Source organism: Halichoerus grypus, chromosome 3 (assembly GCF_964656455.1).
Source record: "Halichoerus grypus chromosome 3, mHalGry1.hap1.1, whole genome shotgun sequence".
Classification (NCBI taxonomy): Eukaryota; Metazoa; Chordata; class Mammalia; order Carnivora; family Phocidae; genus Halichoerus; species Halichoerus grypus.
The window spans coordinates 49394800-49419946 of NC_135714.1; the positions used below are offsets into that span (position 1 = coordinate 49394800).

The window sequence follows — 25147 nt, forward strand, 5'->3', positions numbered from 1 at the left end:
CGCGAGTGCATAACACTTGGTGTGAATGGCCATTCCTTAAAAGTGTGTGTGTTACAGCACTGCCATTGGGTGTCTAAAACCTTCTGAGGTTCCCAGGTGACACCTAGCCAGATACATAGGATGATTTTAAATTATTTCAAAAATACTGAAGTCAGTAATACAGAAGTGACTTCAGGAATATGGTCAAACTGTTTCTCAGTAGGATGAAGTAAGTAAGGGAACTTTAGATTTATCAAGTTTCATAAGGCCTGCCTGTCTAAGAATCACAGACTTTTAGAATCAAAAGAAGGGACGGAGTTCACGGATCCTCTTCACCACATTGCTGACGTGCTGTCAGCCTGTGTCCATCTCCTCTAATGGGACCCTTCTGAACTCAGGATTTCATACATTCAATTGTTGAAATGCTCCATTTGTTACATATATTTTTTTCCTTCCACTGAGCCAAAATTTGCCTCTGGCCAGAATGCTTTGATTTGCCCTCTAGAGTAAAGAAGAGCAAAGTATTCTTCTGCTCTCTCTGTCAATCCTTTTAAATACTTTGAAAGCCGCTCATCTGGCTCCTTTCCGTCCTCCTTTTCCCTAGTAAAACAACCTCAGTGCCATCAATATGAGATAGTTTCTGGGTCCTTCTTTGTGGTTCCCCTTCTAAATTGTCTCTCCTTTGTCAATGTCCCTATTTCATTGTGGCACTCAGTAAAGTGTACTTTTCACAACACAACAAATGCAGCTTAACAGAGCAATTTAGCAGACCTTATGAATGCTTGTTTTTTTTTTCATTAAACTGACAGATAATTGTATCATTATAAACATTTTACAATGTGCTGACATATTAGTAAGTTTTTAATAATGTTAAGTGAATATTTGTATCATATCTGCAAATTAAATCTATTCTACATTATTCACTTTATGTGAAGAGTTGTTAGAAAAACTGTAAAAAATGTTTTACTTATTTAATATTGTTATAAAACTAGTAAAAATTTAGATAACCTTTTGTTCCGCTTTTTTGATTATTCAGATATAATTTCTAATGTCTTATGTAATGAAAAACTAACAATTATTAATCTATGTTTTCCCTAATTCAATATCTGCCTTCTTGTCTTATTTTATTTTTACCCATATTATAAATTAGGGGATTTTTCTAAGGATGGAACACTACTATAAACACTATCAAAGTGAAATTCTCTCGACGGAAAATTTAAAATAATACCATATAGGTATAAAGTTTTATTCCTGTGAAATTTATTACTGAAAATTGCTCTTAAGATCATCAATAAATTCACAAAGTGTTCTTCTGAATGGATTTATTGTGTGTGTCAGTAAATTAAATAAGTTCTACTGACTTTTCTTAAAAACAAAAGTAAATAATCTTATTCATGTTTTTCAGAGTCAGAAGTGAAATTGTTTAGTTGTTTTATGTTTTAAGATTTTTTTAAGATGTTAAACTATGGTAGTGCTTAAAATAATTCTTCTTACCACTGACCAAAAATAAATCTTAGTGATTGTCATATTGCTACTAATCTTATGCTTTCAGATGAATGCACTTAATATTCTTACTGGCAAGGGGGAATCTTACTTGAAATATAGGTGACTCGGTATGTACTGGAGTGGTTTATGTTGAATTACCACTTGGTTCTGTTCTGTGGGTTCTCTAATTCAGTTGCACCAATGCCATCCAAGCAAAGAAGCATTTAGATTTAAAATATTCAGATTTAAAGTATCCATATTTGTTTGTCATGCCTTTATTTAAAATATGTCAAGATGTATTTATAGAGTTACTGAAGCATACAGAGTTAGGAATAAAGATGAGTAATATACTTTTATTATATTGGATTCAGATTCTGTCTGTGGAAATATTTACAACTTCATGCATAGTATTTCTGGACGATTATCTTCTTGTCAGTACTGGAGAATTCAATTTTTGTAAGATAAATCTCACTATAGATTAACCTGTCAACAAGACAGAAAATAGAGAGGATGTCATGATTTTACAAAATAACTTACATTTTAAAGTAATTTAATTCTCCCCTCCAACTTAAAGAAAGACATATCCTTAGGGCAGGATATAATGAGGAATACATTATAGTGGGTAAGAATATAAGACTGTATTATAAAATATATAAATATATATATAGCTCTTATTTTTATATTTATATATTTATATATTTTATATATATATAAATATTCTGTTATGTTATATATATATGTATAATATATAAATATTCTGTTATGGCTTCAAAGCCTAAGGCAGATGTGAAGAGGACATAGATGGTAGTGGACAGAGGAAATCTATGAGATTTTCTTTCTGATCTCAGTTCTGCCACTGATTAGCAGGGTGGGGTTAGATAAGGCTCAGCCTATCTTGGCTGCAGTTTCTTCATCCCTGAAAAGCAGGGGTTGAACTTCAGTTATCTTCTCATGGGCTTTCCAGTTCTAAAATTCTGTCATTTAGGGAAGAAGCCATAATGAGCTTACAAACAATTTCCATCTGTTACTATACTGGTTTGGCTCTTCAATTCAAATTATTTTTCTAAAGTTATTTGGAAACTTTAAAAGAACTTTCCTCTCCATTTTGAAATATTGTTGGTCTTTTCTGAGAAGCAAATCAACTTTTAAGTGCAAAAACCATATCTCTAAAGCAATGGTTAACTTATGACCAGTTGGAATCTCCTCAAATGAGTTAGCCCAGTGAGCTTCCTGGTTTTTATTTTTGTGATGATTTAACTTTCCTGTAAACAAAATCAGCAAGAGCCGTCCTTTATGACCTGATTAAAATATGAGTGTTTTTTAAAAAATAATTTTGTCAAAAACTAATGATGTAATGTATCGTGATTAACATAATAAAAAATTTAAAAAAATAAATAAAAAAATAAAAAATAATTTTGCTAGGATTGTTTTTTAAAGGATCGACTCTAAAAATGTTTGATTGCAAATGATTGTGCAACAATCCAGAAGAAAACCTGATATTGATGGTGGTATTTTTCTTCCCCTCACGTTGTCTTGATACTGAATAATGGTTGGATTTAACTTTTTTTTTCCTCCATAGTTACACAGCTTTTGAATAAGAGTTCCAGAAATGACAGTTCTGATCAGTATTATTCACAAATGATAATAAGCATTTGTATAGGTACAGTGGGGGAAAGATAACCTTTTTACATGAAGAGAAAAGATATGTAAAGGAAAAAACTCACGGTTATGGAAACCTACAACTGTGTTTTTTTTTTTTCTCTGTATACAAGCTAAAGATTTTATTTATAATTTTACTGAAAAATTTTAAAGTTAAATAACATTCCTTAGAAGCAGGTATGTTCAAACATACATAAACATAAAAATATGCAATATTGAAATAGAGTTGTGGGAATCGTCCTGGCTGGCACTCAAATCTTTACTCTCCTTGGTTGGTGTGATAATCTGAACTTTAAAATAAATGTGTTTTTGTTTGACATTTATAAACTGTACAAACGCTTATTAAAGACTCATGTTATTAGCATGTGTTAAGGGGGGTTTCTTATTTTCTAACTAACATTTCAGTCTTTTTAATTATGATAAACCATGTAACACAGACTCATGAATTTTGGGGCAGTGGAAATTATTTCCTTTGACTCTTTTTTCTGCATATCATCAATTTGCTTTTTACTCATGTTTCTTCTACTGTCGCTGTAAGCTTACTTGTTGTTTTTTCTTTCCTTTTCTTCATGCTGTCGTTTAGAGCCCTACAGAGAGACAAGTATGGGAGTAAAGCTAAACATTGCATATCAAATGTAATTTTTTTTAGTTCACTTTTATTGCATCACATATAGATGATGTAGTTATTAAAAACAGTTCATCTCACAATTTAAAAACTAAAGAGCCTATGAATCGACTTATATAAATTTATGTTAATAGAGATTAGACGCTTTTGTTGTCTGATTCTTTTATTGTGTCACATGATCAACATAGTTGTTAAGTCTCATGTAATGTTTGTGTGAGTTAAATTGTTTTTAAATTAAGCATTTATTTTTGCTAAGTAATGCATAAACTTTTAATTTTTATTAGTACATTCCATCATACAAATGTATGTCACATGCAGCATACCCACTTTATTTTACTATGGCTGTTTCCAACCTGTACCTAATGCATTGACAACAGAAGTAATACACACGTTTCAATGCATCAGTCACTCAACCATAACCATCCAGCATCCCATCGCGGCCTCCACAGCAGCGATCACCCATCACATATGGCCCTTTAAAGAGCATTTACTTTTATTTTTCTTAACATTGTGGATTTGTCTACAAGATATCTTATAACATGAAAATAAATGGCTTCACCCTATGTCTGTGATGGCTGCTTTTTAATGAATCCTTTATGCGTTCCTGTTTTTGGAAACTGTTACTTGAGTACAGAGTTTGCATCAGAAGTCCATATAAAAATCGATACATTTGGGAGACTTTATTTAAACCAGCAATGAATGAGTTCAGTTTTGGATAAACATAACTGCATCACAGATATAGAATGAATGCTATATTTTCACAAGTTAGCAGTGTATTGAGAAGTTTAATAGAATTCTTCAATTAATTGTTCTGTAAAGAAATATCCTTTCTTATTTACGAGTATTGGTTAAATGTTTGTGTTTTCTTTCGTGGTTGCATTTGAACTGAATTTGGAACTATTATAGATTCTTGGATTTCTGTTTATTCAAGAGAATGCAAAAACCTTGAAGAAGCATGTGGTTAAATTTTATTTCACTGCAACTATTTCTTCCCAGAATAAAATGTTTAATCTCCTTTAAACTCAAAGTTTAATATATGCACACAAAGTCATCACTCACTCGTTATGGCATGGAATCTTTAATACTGACACTATGTTTTTAGGAATCAGATCCCTGTGTCTTTACACATTCTCTTGTAATATTATTATCTACTGACCCTAAACAATCACTAATGGGTTTATATGTAGGAAAAAAAATTAGAAAGTAAATCCAAATATTTTTGTTTTGAAAACTCCTATGTGCAAATTATTTTGATGTGCCATTTATTTGACTAAGCATTATTTCATGAGTACATCACTCTGACAAATTTAACATAATCCTTTTGTGGTTTTGTGTGTAGGAATTAATTTGAATCTTATGAAATTCTATATCAAATTCTTAGAAAGTGCTTGATTCTCTTACTTTTGACCAGCATATTCAAAGCGCCACACATGAATTATGTTAATATTATACCTATTTTAATGTTAAGACATGTAAAATTAAAGGTAATGAATTATTGAATTGACTTTGATGTGTATAAATTGAAAGCTACGAATGATTACACCAAAATTTTGTGTTTTTTTTCTTCTAAGTTATAGCCAAATATGCTTCAGATAATATCAGGCAATGCTTGTGTGGAAATTGCAAATTCATAGGTTTTTAAAAATTACTATTTTAAAGATTTATTTTAGATACTTTTCCATTTATAGGGTTTCTATCAATTGCCCAAGTGTATATATAGATATGTACATATAGACTTACTAGTATTTTTTGTTTATTTCCAAACATTTGATACTTAATTAAACATGCTAGCAATTTATACATACTTCATGGTCTTTTGCTTTTGTGTTTGTGTGTGTGTTCTATGGCCAATTGGATGTAAATGTCATAGTGTTCTGTAATCTTTTTCAGAGGGGCTTCTGAACAATGCCAGGGATACAAGTGTCATGGATACTCTACCACTGAATGGTAACCATGGCAATAGTTACAGCATTGCCAGTGGTGAATACCTGAGCAACTGTGTGCAAATCATAGACCGTGGCTATAACCACAACGAGACCGCCCTAGAGAAAAAGATTCTGAAGGAACTCACTTCCAACTATATCCCGTCTTACCTGAACAACCACGAGCGCTCCAGTGAACAGAACAGGAATCTGATGAACAAGCTGGTGAATAACCTCGGCAGTGGGAGTGAAGATGATGCCATTGTCCTGGATGACGCCACCTCCTTTAACCACGAGGAGAGTTTGGGCCTGGAACTCATCCATGAGGAATCTGATGCTCCTTTGCTTCCCCCGAGAGTCTACTCCACGGAGAACCACCAGCCACACCATTACACCAGAAGGCGGCTCCCCCAAGACCACAGTGAGAGCTTTTTCCCTTTGCTAACCAACGAGCACACAGAAGATCTCCAGTCACCCCATAGGGACTCTCTGTACACCAGCATGCCGGCCCTGGCTGGTGTGCCTGCCACGGAGAGCGTTACCACCAGCACCCAGACCGAACCCCCACCGGCCAAATGTGGTGATGCCGAAGATGTTTACTACAAAAGCATGCCAAACCTAGGCTCCAGAAACCACGTCCATCAGCTGCACACCTACTACCAGCTAGGACGCGGTAGCAGTGATGGATTTATAGTTCCTCCGAACAAAGATGGGACCCCTCCAGAGGGCAGTTCAAAAGGACCAGCTCATTTGGTCACAAGTCTATAGAAGATGACACAGAAATTAAAGCCAACAGAACTGCTAACACCTGGTTGACTGTTCTGAGTTGATATAAGCAGTGGTAATAATGTGTGTACTCCTAAATCTTTATGCTGTTCTTGAGAGACAAACACAAACTTTCAGACTTTTTTTTTTTTTTTTAAACTGGGATTTTTAGGTCAGCCCAGGGGAGAAAGATAACTGCTGAAATTCCCCTGTGCCCTCTCCTTTCCTGTCTTTCCCCCTCAGATGGAGACTTCATTATGTTAATGAACGAGATATGAAGAAAATGGCGCTCATTGTGGCCTTGTTGAATTCTGTTGTGTTTGTTCTAACATCTCTGATGCTCTGTTACTATAATAACAAGGACCTGATTTTTAAAAGGCCAGAATGGTTGTTCGAAATTAGTAACAGTGCTGCATCTAGATTGGAGTGCTGCACAAACAAACATAAAAACAAAGCAAAACTGCATCACATAGTGGTTTTTAGTCACTCACAACCTGAATTCACCGCAGCAGGAATAGCTGTGGAATACAAGATAAAACAACAAAATAATGAAATGGAGGGGAATTCTAGAATTATATGCTAAATGCATATTCTATGATTTGCTGTATTAACTGATGATAAAACTAATGGCAGAAAAAAACTGAACAATTTCTATGTAATGTACAGATACTAGCATTGCACATATAGTCAGCTTTCTGTTCCTCCAGAATTTGAGTCCTGTTAATGTAGTGGAAAAAAAGAGATATTTTCTTTTTCTTTCGTGCTGGTCTTGCAAGTTTGTCTACCAGTAAGAGAGCAAAGTTTCCTTCCTTTCTTCTTTCTTTTCTTTCTTCCTTCATTTTCTTTTCCTTTTTTCTCTCTTTTCCTTTTTTTCTTTCTTTCTTCTTTCTTTCTTTCTTTCTTTCTTTCTTTCTTTCTTTCCTTCTTTTTTTCTTTCTTCCTTTCTTCTTTTTTTTATTGCTTTTTTCTTTAAAATTTCACCTGGCAAAAAATAAATAAATAAATAAATGAAAACTATCACTTTATAAGAATCATTTTCTAGTAATACAAATTATTTTTTACAAAAAAAATAAAATAAATAAAATTAGACTTTCTTCCCTCACTATATATCTTTGATTCAGTCAGAGTATTTCCAAGAGCATTTTTGCAAATTAGAGCAGGACGAACTTTTATGTTTACAGTGCACATCTGTTGTAATGCAAAGCATATTTGGCAAGCAGTTCATCACCAAGACAGTAGCTATGATTCTAGAAGTCAAGAGGTGTCAATAGAACTAGTGGGGCTTCTGCATGTAAAAAAAAACAAACGGTATCCCATAGGCGTTAAAGTGCTGAATGCTCAGTCTGATCCCCAAGTGGGCACCTGCACTACCAATTTTTAAAGGAAATTCACTCCCTTGTAGTAAGAATTGAAAGGTCAAGTTATTTTGAAGTGATTTTTTTTTCAAAAAACTCTTCTGTTTATTAACAGGAAAATTTATTTATTTGACAGGATTTTAAGTAATGTAGGAATACAAGAGGTAAATTAGCAGCACATATAATTTTTTTTTTAAACTTATGATCCATTTTGTATGGTCTCAAAGTTGGATGACCTCATTACTAATATTTGTTGTAAAAGTGAAACTTGTTTGCCAAACAATAAACAACTGATTGAGATTTAGAAGATATTGTTTTGATGTATGTACTATATGATTAATTACTCTTTTCATTTTTCTCGTCTTTCCTTCTGTTTTCATTATATATACTTTGCTAATCCTCTATGGCCCAAATGAGCCATGCAAAAGAAATCAAATCTGCCTAGATGGATAACCTAAGCACAAAATTACACCATTTTTGCAGACAAAGTAAACCAGAGAAATGGGATGGGCATGTTTATGTTGGATGAAATAAGATATATAACTTACTTTTAAGCAGGTTAATATGTTACTATGTGCTTATTTTATAAACCAGCTGGAGTCACTATGCCTACTATAAAAACCAGCTTCAATCAGAGATTTAAGTATGGAATTGGAGGAGGGGGTGGGTCATGTCTTTTCCTTCCTTGTAAGTCCCATTTCGATGTTAGAAATTTAAAGTCACTCAATTGGCTAAAAAAATGCCAGAATAATGGCAAAGTGAATATCCATTTTATAAAGATAATATATTTTTATGCTAATTTTTCTTGTCCCATATATGGAAAAAAGTCCTTTCAAAGAAATTTTCTACATCTCCAGTTACTGAAGAACCCTTATCAGCAGTGTCTAAGCATGGAGTCCCTTCTAGAGCAAAGCCAGAATGAATTTGCCAAATTAGAATTTCTCTTGTAGTATGTGATATTCTGGTGATTTCTTTTTTTCTTTTCTCCCCCAAATCTAAACATCACCCATCTATAAATTAATTTCTTAAGATGAGAAGGAGCAGTTTACAGAATAGCCAGTAATCTATATATAGTTTAAAAATATACGACAAAAAAAATTCTGTGCTGGACCAGAGTACATCATAACCTTAATATCACCTTAGAATATCTTATTTATCATTCCTTTTTGGTCACTTAACTGAAGTAATTTTTAAGTCTCCAGATTTTTTTTAAGTTGCAGGAGAACCTCAAGCTTTAATGGTAATTAGGTTTTCTCATACCACCCTATGGCAATATTAACACCTGACAGGTGGTTATCCTATCTGTTGCATAGAATACAGTTGGTAATGAAAGAACCCTTTTTTGACAAGTTTAAGGTAACTTCAGAAACACAGATGTTGGTCTGTGGATTATGAGCACTTATGTTTGTTTTACCGATTCAACAGAAATCCATATGAAAGCAGCTCTGTCAGTTAGAAGCCAGTTTCACAGAATGGGGAAACTACCTCAACTCAGCTTGCTGATGCTGCCAATTCTGATTTTCAGATATCGCTACCTCCCCACACGTTATCTTTTATGTTTCATTACGTGGAAATTTGAAACAGGGAGCCTCCCCAGCTTTACATAGACCAAGCTGAAGAAAACCACTTGAACACATAAATTGGCGCAGAAGGCCATTTCGTACTGTCAGTTACTACCAAGCTCTTGCATCAAGATGAAAGGATGAGATTTTTGAATTTGAATACATCATAATTGATGTGCTTTCAGAAAGACTTAAGATCCCAAAGACTTTTACAGAAAGAGATTGTTCCCCCAAGTTTTATGTGACTATAATAAAACAAAACAGTAGATAAATTAATTATGTATACATTTCAATAGAAATTTGTGTATATCTACCATGTATTCATTTAGTCCATTTTACACTAGCAAGGGTTGAATTCTTGAACTTGACTTTTTTCCCCACGTATTCCCTTGTGTAGCTACTGATAAATTAATAATTTTAGATTTTTTTCTTGTTTTTTTACCACCTTAGGTTGACTATGTTTTAATACCCTGTGCCATACATGACCTACTTATCTACATATTTCTGATATGTTTATCTGATTTTCTATAAAGTAAATTTTCACCAAACATACTGTACATACATAGCACATTATTTGGATAGCCGCAAGTAAAAGTTATGCCAATGAAACAAACCAATTATTATTTCCTAGTAAAATAATACTTTCATAATGTTTTACTCTTGAACTTTTTTTTCGTTTTGAGGTCTATTTCCCATGCTACTTTATCAGGACACTAGCTAACAGACCTCATGTTTAGCTGAATCACAGACTGTTGGATTGTTGCACAGCCCATGTTCCTAATTGATAATATTTATGGAGAAATCTAAATTTTGTGAAGGAGAAATAGATTTGATTTCCTTTAAGTTTTTTGAGTATCCCTCTGGTTCCACACTACTAAAGTTAAAAATACTATAGTTGAATAATAAATTGCTATGCTAAAATAATCATAATGACAAAAAAGAATTTGCGTGAGAACAATTATGTTGAAATGAAAATAATCAGGAAACTGTATTAATCAAATGCAGATAATGGAAATATGTCAAACAAATTGTCAAACAAATTCACAAAGACTCTAAATTAAAAGTGTAGTTTATGACCTATATTTTTTAAATTCCCATTAACCTAAAAATGTCAACATATTGATAAAAGATCTTTAAAATTTAGTGTTTTTTTATTTTTTTTAGTATTAACTTAGTTGGTATGATGAAATGTTTCATGGTAATGCAGATAAACATATAAGACAATTAGTAATACTTATAGACTTAATTTTAGGCAATATCTTCAGCTTTTTCCCCCCACACATGTTCAGATCGATTGACTGGTTTACTTTAAAAAATGACATTAAAGACTTTAAAGATTGACTTTCTGCATTATAGAGACCAAAAGGGAGAGGAAAAATAGTTTCTGGGTTGTCTAAAGATCAACTCCAAACTAATCAATAATCATCTCCTATTAGTGAAAGAATTATTTGTTTTTAGAAATTGTTCATTAGTACTGTACCAAGGTGCTGCTGCTTGAGATGTTTTTGGAAAAAACAAAACAAAACACTATAGAACTACTGTGTCAATTCAGATTTAGAGAGAGAGATAAACAAACTGAAACCCTAATTTGATTTTGAGCAATTCTAAAAATATTGACAAGAATGTCTTTTCTTCTCTAACAAAAGTATGTGAGATAAAAGAACAATACGTACGATCTTCCTAGTATATTGTAGTACCAAGGTATTAAGATTTAATTAGTTCATGTTTAGTAATTCATGATTATAACTCACCACATAAATAATTACTATGCATTTCTAAAAATACTTTAAATATATCTTATGTTAGATTTCTGCACATTAATAAATTAGGAACATGGAAGCATAAGAATGAAGCAGCAACATTACAAAATAGCTTACGGGAGTTTTTTTTGTGCAAATGAATTCCACGTGGAAAGCTTCTTTGAGATCATAAAATAGATTTGATGAATCCCAACCATAAATTCAGTTTTGTAATCAGCAAATACATCCTTTTTAAGCCATCTGAAAAATATTGATAAATATCTAAATTTTCATTTCTAATTAAAAAGTGTTGGTAGCTGCTTCTTTCCTGCTTAGGCCATCAGAGGAATCACTCCTAATTGCTAATTAACCTGATTACTTCTACTTCCCCTTTGCTTTAAAAGTGAAATCAATCTTTAACTTTCACCTATACACACACTTACATACTTTGATTCCTTTTATTTACAGCTTGCAGGGGAAATAACTGTAATTTTTTTCAATGAAACAGGTAGTTATTATGGTTTTGCATATTTTCATTTTCAATAAAGTTATTGCTATACCCTCTTTCAAAAAAATTAAAAGCCAACACGTCTTTAACATCCAGGACCTTTTAAATTATTGAAATATCTTCATTTCAACTATGTTTTGATGTTTCTTTCTCTCAGTAGTATGTCACACAAAATTTTTCTAATTTAAGTCCCATTAGAGTATTTCAAAGGTAAATGCAAACTATGATTTTTAAGAAGGCATGTGAAAAGAGAACTTTGATTTGTATGAAGAAGTCAAGGAAAACTATACAAGGAAAAAAAGCCTCTATTGGGATAACCAGTTCTTTTCAATCACAGTATGAACAGAAAAAGGGCAGAACCAAGTTGGCAGACTTATGGTGAGGTAGCAGGACCTAAATTAGAGTTACCAAAAAAAAAAAAGAAATTCCAGGAAAAAATAATGAAATCGTTCAGAGTGGTAAAAACCTTAGTGTACCAAATGCTATTGATGTATTAAAGCAAAAATTGAAGTATACCATATTATAATTTTATCCCGCTGATTCCACAGGAAACTCTAAACACTTTTCACACTCTTTAAATATTCCTTGTCTAGCCACACCTTGTCTCAAGGAAACATGAGTATTTTATAGATATTTCTTAAGTATAAGTATTTTTGCCTCAATTCACTTTCACTCTCTAATCTGCTTACTCTATTGTATGCCAACACAGTTAATGCTACTGGTAGCTTTGTACTTTTAGGGCTTTATTATGAATCTTTCTAATAAACATTACATTAATATTAAATTGGAATTATGTACATTGTGCAAGATAATTCATAACCAAGCAATATTCATATTACAGGATAATTTATTGTATCTATGAATATTACATTGAGACAACAAATAATTACACAGCTGAAAATATTACTCTCAAGTCCTCTCTCTCTTCAATTATTATAGTCAATTCGTAAAATTCTGCAGACAGTTGTATGACATGTTATCAAAGTACTCCATAATCCAAATGTGTCTAAAAGTATTCCCAATGCTTCTTTCATTCTAGAATGCTAAAGGAAAGAGCTTGAAAGAAGAGGAAAGGAAAGCTGACTTCTAAGGATCTAATTTAGATTAACATTGCCATTCAGAACGAGTAATTTTGAAATGAGAATGTTCCACTCTGTGATCTAAGGTTATTAAAGATTTACAGTTAGTCCAATATTGGAGGATTTTAAATTTTAAAGAATTAAGTTTTTCTCAACGGCCCAAGACTGCAAAATTTCACACTACATTGGCAAGGAAATGTGTTTAAGTTCCCTACCTAATGTAGCTTTTTAAAGGTTAAAAATTCCCTGATTCTTCTGAAGGTAAAACTGGTAAAATGATCCTAGCTTCAAAAGGAAATGGCTTGGTTGACTTCGAAAAATGTTCGGCAAAACTCACGAATGTCATCAACTCTTTAACAGTCTGTAGAAGTCTTTGGGGATGGAACTCAGGATACAGTGACTAGAACACCGTGTCTTCTTAGGCTGACCACTGCCTAGTCTTCTAGAGCATTTTTAATGCCTTGAATTTCAAGCTGTCACAATGTCTTACGTTTTGAATAACATCATGAATCAAGAAAGATGAGGAAAAAAAACACCTAAAGTTGGTTTCCATGCCTCATTTCAGTATAAAGATTTCCTTTACCATCCTAAGTAATAAAAGATGATATGTCTTGAAACAGCTGTAGACAATCAGAATGTGTTCATTTATAAACAAGTCTTCTTTGTATATTCCCACACTAATCTTTGCCTATGAACTACAAAATAATAAGAGTCGGCTTGATTTCCTTTCATTTGGCTTCTGTGAATGCATTGGAAGTAGAAGGATAATCTGGGAAGTTTTTCCATACTGTTTTCCCACTTGCCAAGCATTAAATCTAATTCAAGATATATCTTTTCTAAAAATGATAGTTTATCTTTTAAAATAACTAAGTTATTTCTCATTGATAGGAAAAATTTCTCTTTCTAGGAACAAGAATATAGCTATCGCAGGCTCTGGTCTCTTACCATTCTCATATATTTACACGTGGAATTAATCTTATCATATACACCGTCCAGATTTCTATCTATTGGATTTTTTTCCCTTGTACAACCTTTCCAAACCTTTTTTTTTTTTCTTAAATGCTCTGTACAATCACATGTAAAATCATGAGCTACAAACCTCAATAAAAAATATCAGTAAACAATAAGTGATGTAGTCACTTTTATTATATGGGAGTGCTAAAACTTTGGTTTGGGGACAGTTTTTCGAACTACAGGGTAATTGAAACATAGACTCCTAGTAGATTTCCTTGCTATCCCCATGCCCTCCCCCCACCCTTTCTTCACACATTAAAAGTAAAATGCGAGGGCTTTTTATTTTTTTAATGTCTTCAGAGAACTGCTGCCATCCAAGGTAACCATAAGGTGATTTGCTCTTTCCGGAAGGATAGGAAGTTAGAAGAAGAACTTACCGTTTGCCCTTAAAGTTTGCCAATACTGAGATATAATCAAATGTCACCTAATCTTATTTCTCCCCATCTCGAACTGGGGGACGGTCAGCCACTGGTGGACTTCTGGTGCGAAGGAGACGAGGGACTTCTGTGCTGGGACACGCCTTTCCAAAATAATTCTTTTTATATTTCCAAATGGTAAAATCATCTCACTAAACCTCACTATTACTTTTATTTTGATATTCATGCTTTGCTTCTATAAGATATGAGAATAAGTATTTTATATTTAATATATATACTGTTAATCCTACCAGTTAAGTCATAGTCTAGAAATTAACAGTTAGGGGGCGCCTGGGTGGCTCAGTTGGTTAAGCAACTGCCTTCGGCTCAGGTCATGATCCTGGAGTCCCGGGATCGAGTCCCACATCGGGCTCCCTGCTCAGCAGGGAGTCTGCTTCTCCCTCTGACCCTCCTCCCTCTCATGCTCTCTGTCTCTCATTCTCTATCAAATAAATAAATAAAATCTTTAAAAAAAAATAAAAGAAATTAACAGTTATTTTTAAATATGGGGGGAAGAAAGGTAAAGTGAATTAAAATACAAGCCCTTTGTCGTGCACTTGATACGTCTTAAAGCTAATAATTTCTCACATTCTTAGAAAGTTTCTAGCACAGTGGTAATTGCCACCATTTCATTGTAACTGATGAAAATAGAATAACATTGATTCTGTTAATTCTGAAAAACACACTAAGAAGAGACAGAAACTGAAAAAAGAATATGAACCTTCCTTTTAAGCTCTTTTGTTTAAAATTTTTATTTTTAAGTATTACATGCTATTTTTCTATAATCTAAAATTTTTAATGTAATTGTTTTACAATTATAACCTAGATACACAGTTTATGTAGTTTATAAATTACTTAAAAGTTTAAAAATAATAAATAATAATGTTTGGCTTTAAAAATTCAAATTGGAGTAATAGTTAAGATTGAGGAGTCAAAACTAATTCAAATCCCTGTGTAAAACACTAACTCAGTGTTAAATTTTAGTCACTTATTTTATTTTTTAAAGATTTTATTTATTTATTTGACAGAAAGAGAGAGCGAGCAAGTGCATGCGCACGCCCACAAGCAGGGGTAATGGCAGAGGGAGAGGGAGAAGCAGATCCCCCTCGCTGAGCAGGGAGCCCAGTCCAGCTTGATCCTGGTACCCTGTGATCATGACCTGAGCTGAAGGCAGACGCTCAACTGACTGAGCCACTCAGGTGCCCCAGTCATTTATTTTATTTTATTTTATTTTATTTTATTTTATTTTATTTTATTTTATTTTATTTATTATTTTTTAAAGATTTTATTTATTTATTTGACAGAGAGAGACACAGCGAGAGAGGGAACACAAGCAGGGGAAGTGGGAGAGGGAGAAGCAGGCTTCCCACCAAGCAGGGAGCCCGATGCGGGGCTTGATCCCAGGACCCTGGGACCAAGACCTGAACTGAAGGCAGATGCTTAACGACTGAGCCACCCAGGCGTCCCCCCAAGTCATTTATTTAAAAAAGAGAATATTAACTTATTTTGCTGTTTCTATGTGTTACTATGAGAGTCAGTAAAATAGTTCAGCGTTTCCCAGCCTTGGCTTCAATTAGAATCACCTAGAGCATATTTAAAAAAAAAAAGCCCATGCCTCACTCCAGACCAGTTAAATCAGAATCTCTGGGGGGGGGGGGGGGGTGCTGGTCTAAGTTAATTATAAAAGCCCACAGGTGATTTAATGTGCAGTTTGAGCAAAGAATTGCAGAGTTAACTGTTTAAAAAATATTGGATAAGTATTTGCATTAATCATGTTTAAATATTATACAACTTGTTTTTAAGCAGGTGATGTATGGGAGAGACCAAAATAGAAAACTTCTTTTCCTCAGATGAGTCTAGTTAATCACCTAATTATGGTTTTCCTTCCAATTTATAAAGATGGATAATATATTCAAATAAAATTCAATTAAATTATTAACCATATTTTTCATTATTTAACTCATGGAAAAAAATTCTTATTCAAAATATGTGGGTTCCTATCACCAGTCTCAGAGTCTATAAATATTATCATAGTAGAAAAAAGTCAGTTATTAATTTTACATCAGGCAAAATTCATAGACATGTATTAGGAATTGTTTACAGGGAACAAAAGCTTCTTCAAGTTTTCTCTGGACATTTGACTGTCATCAGACCATATATCTATGTGGTTTTGGGCACAGTGTCACAGCTATCTGAAAGTCTACTTCTTGTTAAAGTGAATTGCCTGTAAATCCAGAGAGTGCAGCTTTAAGTTGATGAAAGATACTCTTTTTTTAATTATTATTCAGAATGAATAATAAATAACAACTTGAGTTTCTTCAATATGACTCCCAGCTTGTGTTTAGCTTCTATAGGCTACCCAATTCACGTTGTTCTTTTTAAATTTTAATAAACAATTAATCTTGATTCCTAAAAGTTTCTCTAAACAGGAAGAGCATGGAGGACTACATGGAAGGTAAGAGAGAAACAATTCATTAGAGAGAAAAACCACCCTGCCGGGCTGTTATATCCTCTAGTCTTCTTCAATGGTTAGCTATCATACACAGAATTAATATATCTAAATTACCTATCTACTTAACACCTAACTTTCATGGGTAGAGTGATGGAGTGTCATATAAGTTTTTACTCTAGTGACAACGGATCAAATGGTAATGCCTGTTTGGAGTGATGTCTTCAATAGGTGTTATCCAAAATTAGTAAGAAAGAATTCCATGGTGGATCATTTATGTCTGTTACAATTATGGAAAAGGACCACAGAGGGAAATGATTGGTCAATTCATGTGCAATGTATATGCAATCCCTGATACAGAAGTTGTAAATACAAATATCTGGTACTCATATTTTAGAAGAATCTGGAGCCCTAACTCCCTTTTTTAAAAACAATGTTATTAATTATTGAGGCAAAGTTGACATACAATGTTATATTAGTTTCAGGTGTGCAACATAGTGAGCTGACAATACATTTCTCAGTGCTAATCAGGGTTGAGTGTAGTCACCATACAACACTGGTATAATATTATTGACTATATTCCCTATGCTATACTTTTCATCCCCATGACTTACTTATTTTATAACTGGAAGTTTGTACCTCTTAATCCCCTTCAACTATTTTGCCCATCTCCCACCCCCAACTCCTTTTTGATGACAGCTACTTCAGTTATGCAATGATAGAAAATAGTTTACAACGGGAGCAGAAAAATTATTTATATCATCCATTCCACTTCTGTCACGTGTTTGCTTTGTATAACTTACTGGGCAAAGTTTAGAATGATTTTCTTTCCCATTATTTTTCACTTAGCTTATACCTAAGCTCTCCTCTGCTCTGACCAATCATCACCTCCAGCCAACCAATCCCTGACCAGTTTCCCTCAGATTCAGGCTAAATTCCATCCAATCTCATAGAAATATGGAATCTCTTTTCTCCTTTATAATTTTCCTACATAGCAACCTCATTCTCAGTCTTTCTCACATGTTTAATCTTAAACTTACTTTTATCCCCCCTTTTGTTTCTGTGTTTTGCAAAGGTCATTCACATATTAACTGATGTTTCTCTGCTCCATAAATTAGCATCTTCTCCCACTCAGCCTTGAGATTTACTCATCAGTCAGTCCTTTCCTTTGTTTCCCATCTTTCTAAGCTATTTGTTTCTTACTGTGTATGGTGTAAATTCACAGAACTGTGGATCTGAGACATCCCTTGAAATCATTTAGTTCAATCCCTTTACTTCACAGGTAAGTAAACTGAGGACCAAAGAGAGCATGGGATTCAATTGTTCGATATCATAGCTCATTCATGCTAGAGCTAATTCTTGGATCAGGATATCCTGACCAGCTCCTTTTGCTACTTTTTTTTTTTTTTCATATTTTCCTGGCTGAGTCCTCCTGTTGCAATATGTCTGCCTGGCATGTGATATAGTTTCTCTTCTATTACGGAGTATTTTTAAAAAAAGATTTATTTATTTTTTTTAGAGAGAGAGAATGACAGCTCAAACAGGGGTAGCAGCAGAGGGAAAGCGAGAGAGAATCTCAAGCAGACTCCCCACTGAGCGCAGAGCCTGACTCTGCTGGATCTTGCGACCCTGAGATCATGACCTGAGCTGAAACCAAGAGTTGGACACTCAACCAACTGAGCCACCCAGGCGCCCCTCTTACTAGAGTATTTTTAAAGATCCATTGGTTTTAACTAAAGAACCGTAATTCAAATTTACTTAAGCTAAACAAATAAAAATATAAAATACCTTTAATGCGATTTACTGACTCACCTAATCAGGGAGGGAAAAGGTGAGGCCAGGGCTAATTGGACAGTGACACTGAACACTATTGGATAGGACAATGAACACAAAGACTTTCCCTGTTTCTTATTTTTCTGTTTTTCCTTGTTTTCTTTATGTGCCAGCTTGATTTTTTTTCCTAGGGAGAGTCAGTATTTTATGGTGGTTGAGTGCCCAGACTTTGAATATAGACTGCCTGGGTTGAAAACGTCCTTCCCCCACATCCTAGTCTTGTGCTTTGGAGCAGGTTCCTTTCTGTATCTCAATTCTCTCCTCTGTAAAATACGGAGTAATAAAATCTACCGAATAGGGTTATTGGAATAATAGAGTTAAAATCATAAGTTACTAGAGTGTTTAGAACAGTGTCTGACATATAATAAATGCTTAAGAATCGTCCCCTATTCTTATTGTAATAACAGGCCAGTCTCTTGTTATAGACAGAGTCATGTTTGGTAGCAGCTTTGGACTTTCAATCAAATAGCTCCATGGAAATATAAAACAGCTCTAGTTAGAAAAATCCAGGGGCGCCTGGGTGCCTCAGCCATTGTCTGCCTTCAGCTCAGGTCATGATCCCAGGGTCTTGGGATCGAGCCCCGCATCGGGCTCCCTGCTCTGCGGGAAGCCTGCTTCTCCCTCTCCCATTCCCCCTGCTTGTGTTCCCTCTCTCGCTGTGTCTCTCTCTGTCAAATGGGGAATAAATAAAATCTTTTTTTCTTTTTAAAAGAAAAATCCAAGGAAGGATTCAGATTCACCATGATTGGTTCTTATTCTTACTCTGGTTCTGTTTGTGCCCAGGGGATTGAGTACCATGATTTGCACAGCCTAAGTTGCTGTTTATATCTCCAACTAGGGCAGCAAAGTCTGACCAGAAGCTGATGTGAGGGGGAAGCTGGACAAACACATCTGTGTTAGTATCAGTTCTTACAATGCTACAGCTTGCCCAGTCCATCTGAGACATGAGCCATGTAAACTTCTTCACACTTTCATATCTAAATCATGCTACATATCCAACTGACCTCCATTTATCTTTACTCAGTTCCATTTCTATCTCACTAGTGTCACGCTAATCAAAAGCAACTCTTAATCTCACTATTCAGTCATGTTTACAAAGCTGCCCATTTCTATTGGTTACAATTAATTTCTATCTTCTCCTTAATAAGATTTAATTATAAATATCTGAAAAGCAGAACTGAATATTTAGTCTTTCTATGGAAAGACTATCAAGGTCCTGGATTTACTCTGTAAGTTTGAAAATTTCAAGTAGAGAAATACTACTTTTTCTAAACACTCATGTGTCCTTGAAAAGCTAATTAAATTGGTTTTGATGAAAACTCTTCCTGAAAAAAGGGTAGAAATGAAAATGCTATTAGGTTTAATCCAGGATTAGCAAGAGATAGCCAGAAAAGCTGTTATTCTCACCAAGCCTGAAGGCTTAGAGCTGAGGGGTACACCCCACCACAATATATACATCTAAATAAAAGAACAGTTCCTTTAAAAGAGTGCTGCCACCAGTTAGAAACTGTCTTTCAGATAAAGTTGTGGGGATTTTTTCCAAAGGTACACCTTGTACCCAAGCATTTTTTTGACTATGGATTGTTGATCTTATTTTCCAACACACAAAATTATTAGAAGGAAAAAAAGAAGCAAAAAAAATTCACATATATATATATATATATATATATATATATATACATATATGTATATATATGCAATTCTAGCAAACAAAAACAAATCTTAATATTTCATCTCCCCAATTTCACAAAAATTTGAGGAGGAATATGTATGCAACATATTCTGGGATCCTCCACATTCTTGAGTCAAGGAGAAGATCCAAATCTCATATAATGCCATAGGGTTTTCAGCTCTACCCAATGAATATCAGAAGTGAAAAACAATTACAGTTCTGCCTCTTTTGCTCAATGAGCCATATGTATGTAGAGTTGTGCATTATTTATTGGTATCTTCGGTTTTATTCTAAGTGGAAGTAGTTAAGATTTTTGTGAATAAACAAAGTAGAAGTGCTACTAAATTTCGATTTTCCTTTTGAAGCATTTCTAGCATTTCCACAGACAAAAATAAAACCTAATTGAGTGGTCTCATTAAAAACATAGCTTGAAGTGTTCCAAATCTGAGACTCAGAGACTTGGACATACATCAGAAGAAATTACTTATTATTTCCAGTAGATTTAATTTAAAACAAGCTACAGGGGAGACCATCATAAGGAAATGATACAAATCTTTAATTAGAATAATTAAAGACTAATTGTGATTTAATTACAGATACAATTAAATTTTGCCAAGTTTAAATACAAAATTCAGTTGAATGGTAATGCTTTGTTGAAGGTTAGCTAGATTTAAAAGCCTAGATTTTGGAATTGTGGAACTCGATTGTTAAAAAAGGGCTATTCCTTTGTCTATGTGTATAGGCTTTATGTTAGAGCAGTTGCATAATTTAAGGACACTAAAGTTTGTTTTTTTTTTTAAGATTTTATTTATTTATTTGACAGAGAGAGACATAGTGAGAGAGGGAACACAAGCAGGGTGGAGCGGGAGAGGGAGAAGCAGACTTCCTGCTGAGCAGGGAGCCTGATGTGGGACTCAATTCCAGGACCCTGAGATCATGACCTGAGCCGAAGGCAGACACTTAACGAATGAGCCACCCAGGCGCCCAAGGACACTTAAGTTTTTAAAGTGATTGGATGATCCACCATTTCTCGTCATCCTACATAAATGCTAACAACATACAAAATACAACATATACTTTCACTCTTCTTAGGAAATATCAACTTCAAGAACAAACCAAAATACAGAGGATTAAATTACATTTGGGGCTTATATAGTCTCATGTCCAAAGTGTTTGAAAATGCTTTTAAGAGAAGGGAGCACTTAAAAGGATTATAACTCTCAAAAGACTATTGTAACTAAACATGTTGTGCTACAAATAAATCCTGATGTGATTGTTCCAGAAAATAGGTGCTGTAAAGACCATCCTTTAGAGGGAAAATATAAGCTGTCTATGCAAATAATAAAACCTTTTTGATTAAATGAGCCGAAGCTCTGATGGCTGCAGAGTTTTAGTATACTATTCTGCAATTATGTCCCTATTGAGATTTAATTATCCCATTAGATATTTATTTACTACTACATATTAAGTTACAGTATACCATGAGAGTCGGCGGACTAATAAATACATAACTTCTGCTACATAGAAACAGCTTAGCCAAATAATTATTTCCAATTATTTCACAAACATTTAACATTATGTCCAGAACAATGTCTTGCCCGTAGCAGGCATCCAGTGAGTGTTTTGTTTTTTGTTTTTCTAAATGAGGGGATGGATGATTTGACCTGCATTTAATTCGGCTGCAATTATCTGATCTCCTTTGTAATACACCTTTTAGCAATCCACTTAGAACTTTAACTTGAACCCCAAACTACATTAAGCAGGTTTGAGGAAGAAAGGTAACATAGAAAAATGGAAGAATGTGGAGGGTTGCTAGCAAGTAACAGGTTTGTTTTTTTGTTTTGTTTTGTTTTTTTTAACACATCCTGCTAGGGTTATTTTCTCTGCTAAAATCTACCATAGCTTGGCAAGAATGTTTACTGTGTTGAAAACTGAGACACAAAGGTCTAGAGATAAAACCTTTGGATAACTACTTCCATTTTGTAGTTCTTCAGAAGAAAAGAAAAAAAAAAACGATGTACTGATGTCAAAGGTTAGTGGTTCCCCAGTTAACTGATGTTTATATTATACCTCTTATTTAAAGAGTTTAGAAGAAGTTATCGAGCCTCAAAATGATCTCCATCATGATGACATTTCCACAGCAATGAAGCATAAGGATGTTACTCCACGACTTAGGTCAATGTTTCCCACGCTACTCTGATAAACTTCTCTTTTGAGACATTGTGTGTGTGTGTCTGGAGGGGGAGGTGGGTGTGGGTAGGGGGCTCTCTGTGGGCCAAGTAAATTCAGGAAGACTAGATTGAACAAATTTAAACATGTTTCTTAACCGCAAAATTCACAAAAGCCTTAATATACTAACCTTCATTGTGATCTCCTCCAAGAAAACATAAACTGAATATTTATTAAGAGGATAAATGATAGGATATAAAAGAAGGAAATCAAATTAGAACATATATTAGACATCCATTACTAAGTCCATGATCCAACGATTTCTAAACTTAGTTCTCGATCAGCAGGATTTCAATCATGCTCTATTTTATAAGTCAGATGTTGGAGACAGAACACACTCACTTTTTGGTGAACAAAGAATTGCACACTACCTACCCAGTCATCATCGTCCTTCATGGAGAGGCAGGATGGATATTTGCAGAGGATGCACAGAGTTGTTACTGTTACTGGAACACAGCCACGCCCCTTCCTTTTGTGGCATCCATGGCTGTTTTTGAGTTACAAGAGGGAGTTGAATAGAGCAGAAAGACCTGAGGGCTGACAAGCCTAGCATATTTAGTATCTAGCCCTTAAAAAGAAAAAGGTTGGCGGCCTCTGCCTTCGTGGTTAGGGGTACACACTTTGGACCAGAAAGCCAAGCTTCAAATCTTGGCTCACATCTGACTGTAAGTAAGTTACTTAATTCCTCTGTGCCTCAGTTTCCACATCTGCAAACATGAATAATAATTTTATCTACTTCATAGGGTTGTTATGAAAACTAGATAAGTTAATCTATGAAAAGCGCCGAGAACCCATGATACGTGTTTGTGCCTGACACGCACGCAATGTATATAATTAAACTACTGTGACTATTACTCATACGCCCTGATATTCTAGTAAAGTTGCAATGTGCCCCGCTAAAAGTCTCTGTTACCCATGCTTTCTTATAGCTAGAGGCCATCAATGAGATATAGGTAGAACTCAGTGATACCGCTTCTAGGAAGCTTCTTTAAAGGGGGTTGTCTCAGCTGGGCAGTGTGTTCCTTACTCTTCTTTCCTTACTTCTTCCTTCTTGTTGGAATATAATTATAATGGTTAGAACTCTAGCAGCCACCTTGGACCATTGGGTCACCTTGAAAAAGAAAGCAAAACATTAAAAATGGCGAAGCAGAGAGGCTGACGGAGCATAGGTCCCTGATGTTATGGGCTTCTGTATGACCCCGAATTGCCTACCTTCAGACCTATGTTCTTAACCTGAGCAAAAATAACTCTTGTTTTAGGCATTCTTTTTTTTTTTTTTTAAGATTTTATTTATTTATTTGAGACAGAGAGAATGAGAGAGAGCACATGAGAGGGGGGAGGGTCAGAGGGAGAAGCAGACTCCCTGCCGAGCAGGGAGCCTGATGGGGGACTCGATCCAGGGACTCCAGGATCATGACCTGAGCCGAAGGCAGTCACTTAACCAACTGAGCCACCCAGGCGCCCTTGTTTTAGGCATTCTTATTTAGACTTCTCTGTACCTGCAGCCAGCCATAATTCCAAATTGATAGACCAGTAAGTCAATTAAAATTATTTTCTTTTTTTGACCCAAGTGGAAAGAGGTAATAATAATGCTATTTTTAAAAGGCAAAAGCGGGCAGATTAATAAAATTAGCTGAGGTTTTTTTTTGGCATTTTGGTCCTTGCCTGTCCAAGAAATATTTGGAAATAATGCGGGGTGCTTCTTTTATTTATTTATTTATTTATTTATTTATTTATTTATTTATTTATTTTAAAGATTTTATTTATTTATTTGACAGAAAGAGACACGGCGAGAGAGGGAACACAAGCAGGGGGAGTGGGAGAGGGAGAAGCAGGCCCCCCACAGAGCAGGGAGCCCGATGCGGGGCTCGATCCCAGGACCCTGGGATCATGACCTGAGCTGAAGGCAGACGCTTAACGACTGAGCCACCCAGACGCCCCCGGGGTGCTTCTGAAGATGATGATGGAGAGGGCGGCAGACACCCTGGGCACAAGGCAGTCATTCCATTGTCTTTTAGACATAAAAGTGACAGGGCTTTACATTTCAACATTAAACTGCAGCATTGCATCAAGGTCTCATCGTAGACTGCCGAAGACAGGACAATTCCATTTAATTCTAAACTCTTCATGGATTATGTATTATTGTGGGGGAAATCTCAGCTATCATTTCATTCCTGCACAGCATGATTTCTCATTACTGGCCCACAGTTATCAGGAGAGTTTCCTCTCAAGGTTGTAATCATTATGAAAATGGCAATGAAGTAGTTAGTCACAAGATACAAGTGTGCTTCAGTTAAAACCTGATGGCAACACAAATCTTTCTTTTCTTTCTTGAATCCTGTAGAAAATCTGTCTATACCGAACACTTAACTACTCAGTTAGAAACCAGCCCTAGATAAGGCTTAGCAAGGGCCATTATGGCAAACACACTATGAGGAGGCATTTAACAAATGCTGTAGTATCCTATTAGGGGGTGGATGGCCACATATGTAATTTCACTTTTCTCTTGATAAGGCCATGTCATTTTGCCGTAAGACTTTAGTAAGACGTAGCTCTCTGTTCCAGTAACACATGACACATGATATATCACTAATAAATGATAAACACTTACCTTATTGGTAAAATCACTTGGTAAAACGTTGCTCAGAGAGACAATTTTGGATGTATCTACATTCTCCATTTTTTGTCCACATGCACGTACCGCTGTTACTTAGAATTAAAAGGAGCAAACGGAGAGTATAATTAGATGTCATGGCAGGTGAAACTAGTTTCAGCAAGTGGTTACAAGGAAAAAGTAGTGATGATTGGTGGGTAAACACATAAGTATTTAAAAATGACTCAAGGTTTGATTTGATC

General features: G+C 34.7%; 1 protein-coding gene across 25 annotated transcripts in view; it reads left to right on the plus strand.

The window, feature by feature from the left end:
- The window catches only part of ADGRL3 (adhesion G protein-coupled receptor L3), an 829369-nt gene that overhangs the window by 795841 nt on the left and 8381 nt on the right, over positions 1–25147 (plus strand). For 11 of the 25 annotated variants that reach the window (XM_078068697.1, XM_078068695.1, XM_078068702.1 and 8 more), the window contains 2 exons: positions 3707–3724; positions 5639–13299. The exons of 1 other annotated variant lie outside the window; for it this stretch is intronic. In XM_078068697.1, the coding sequence (XP_077924823.1) occupies positions 3707–3724; positions 5639–6438 (818 nt within the window). In that variant the 3' untranslated portion in view covers positions 6439–13299. Of the gene's footprint in view, positions 1–3706; positions 3759–5638; positions 13300–25147 lie in introns of those variants that run through there. 13 more of the 25 variants (XM_078068710.1, XM_078068713.1, XM_078068706.1 and 10 more) reach the window with 2 other exon arrangements.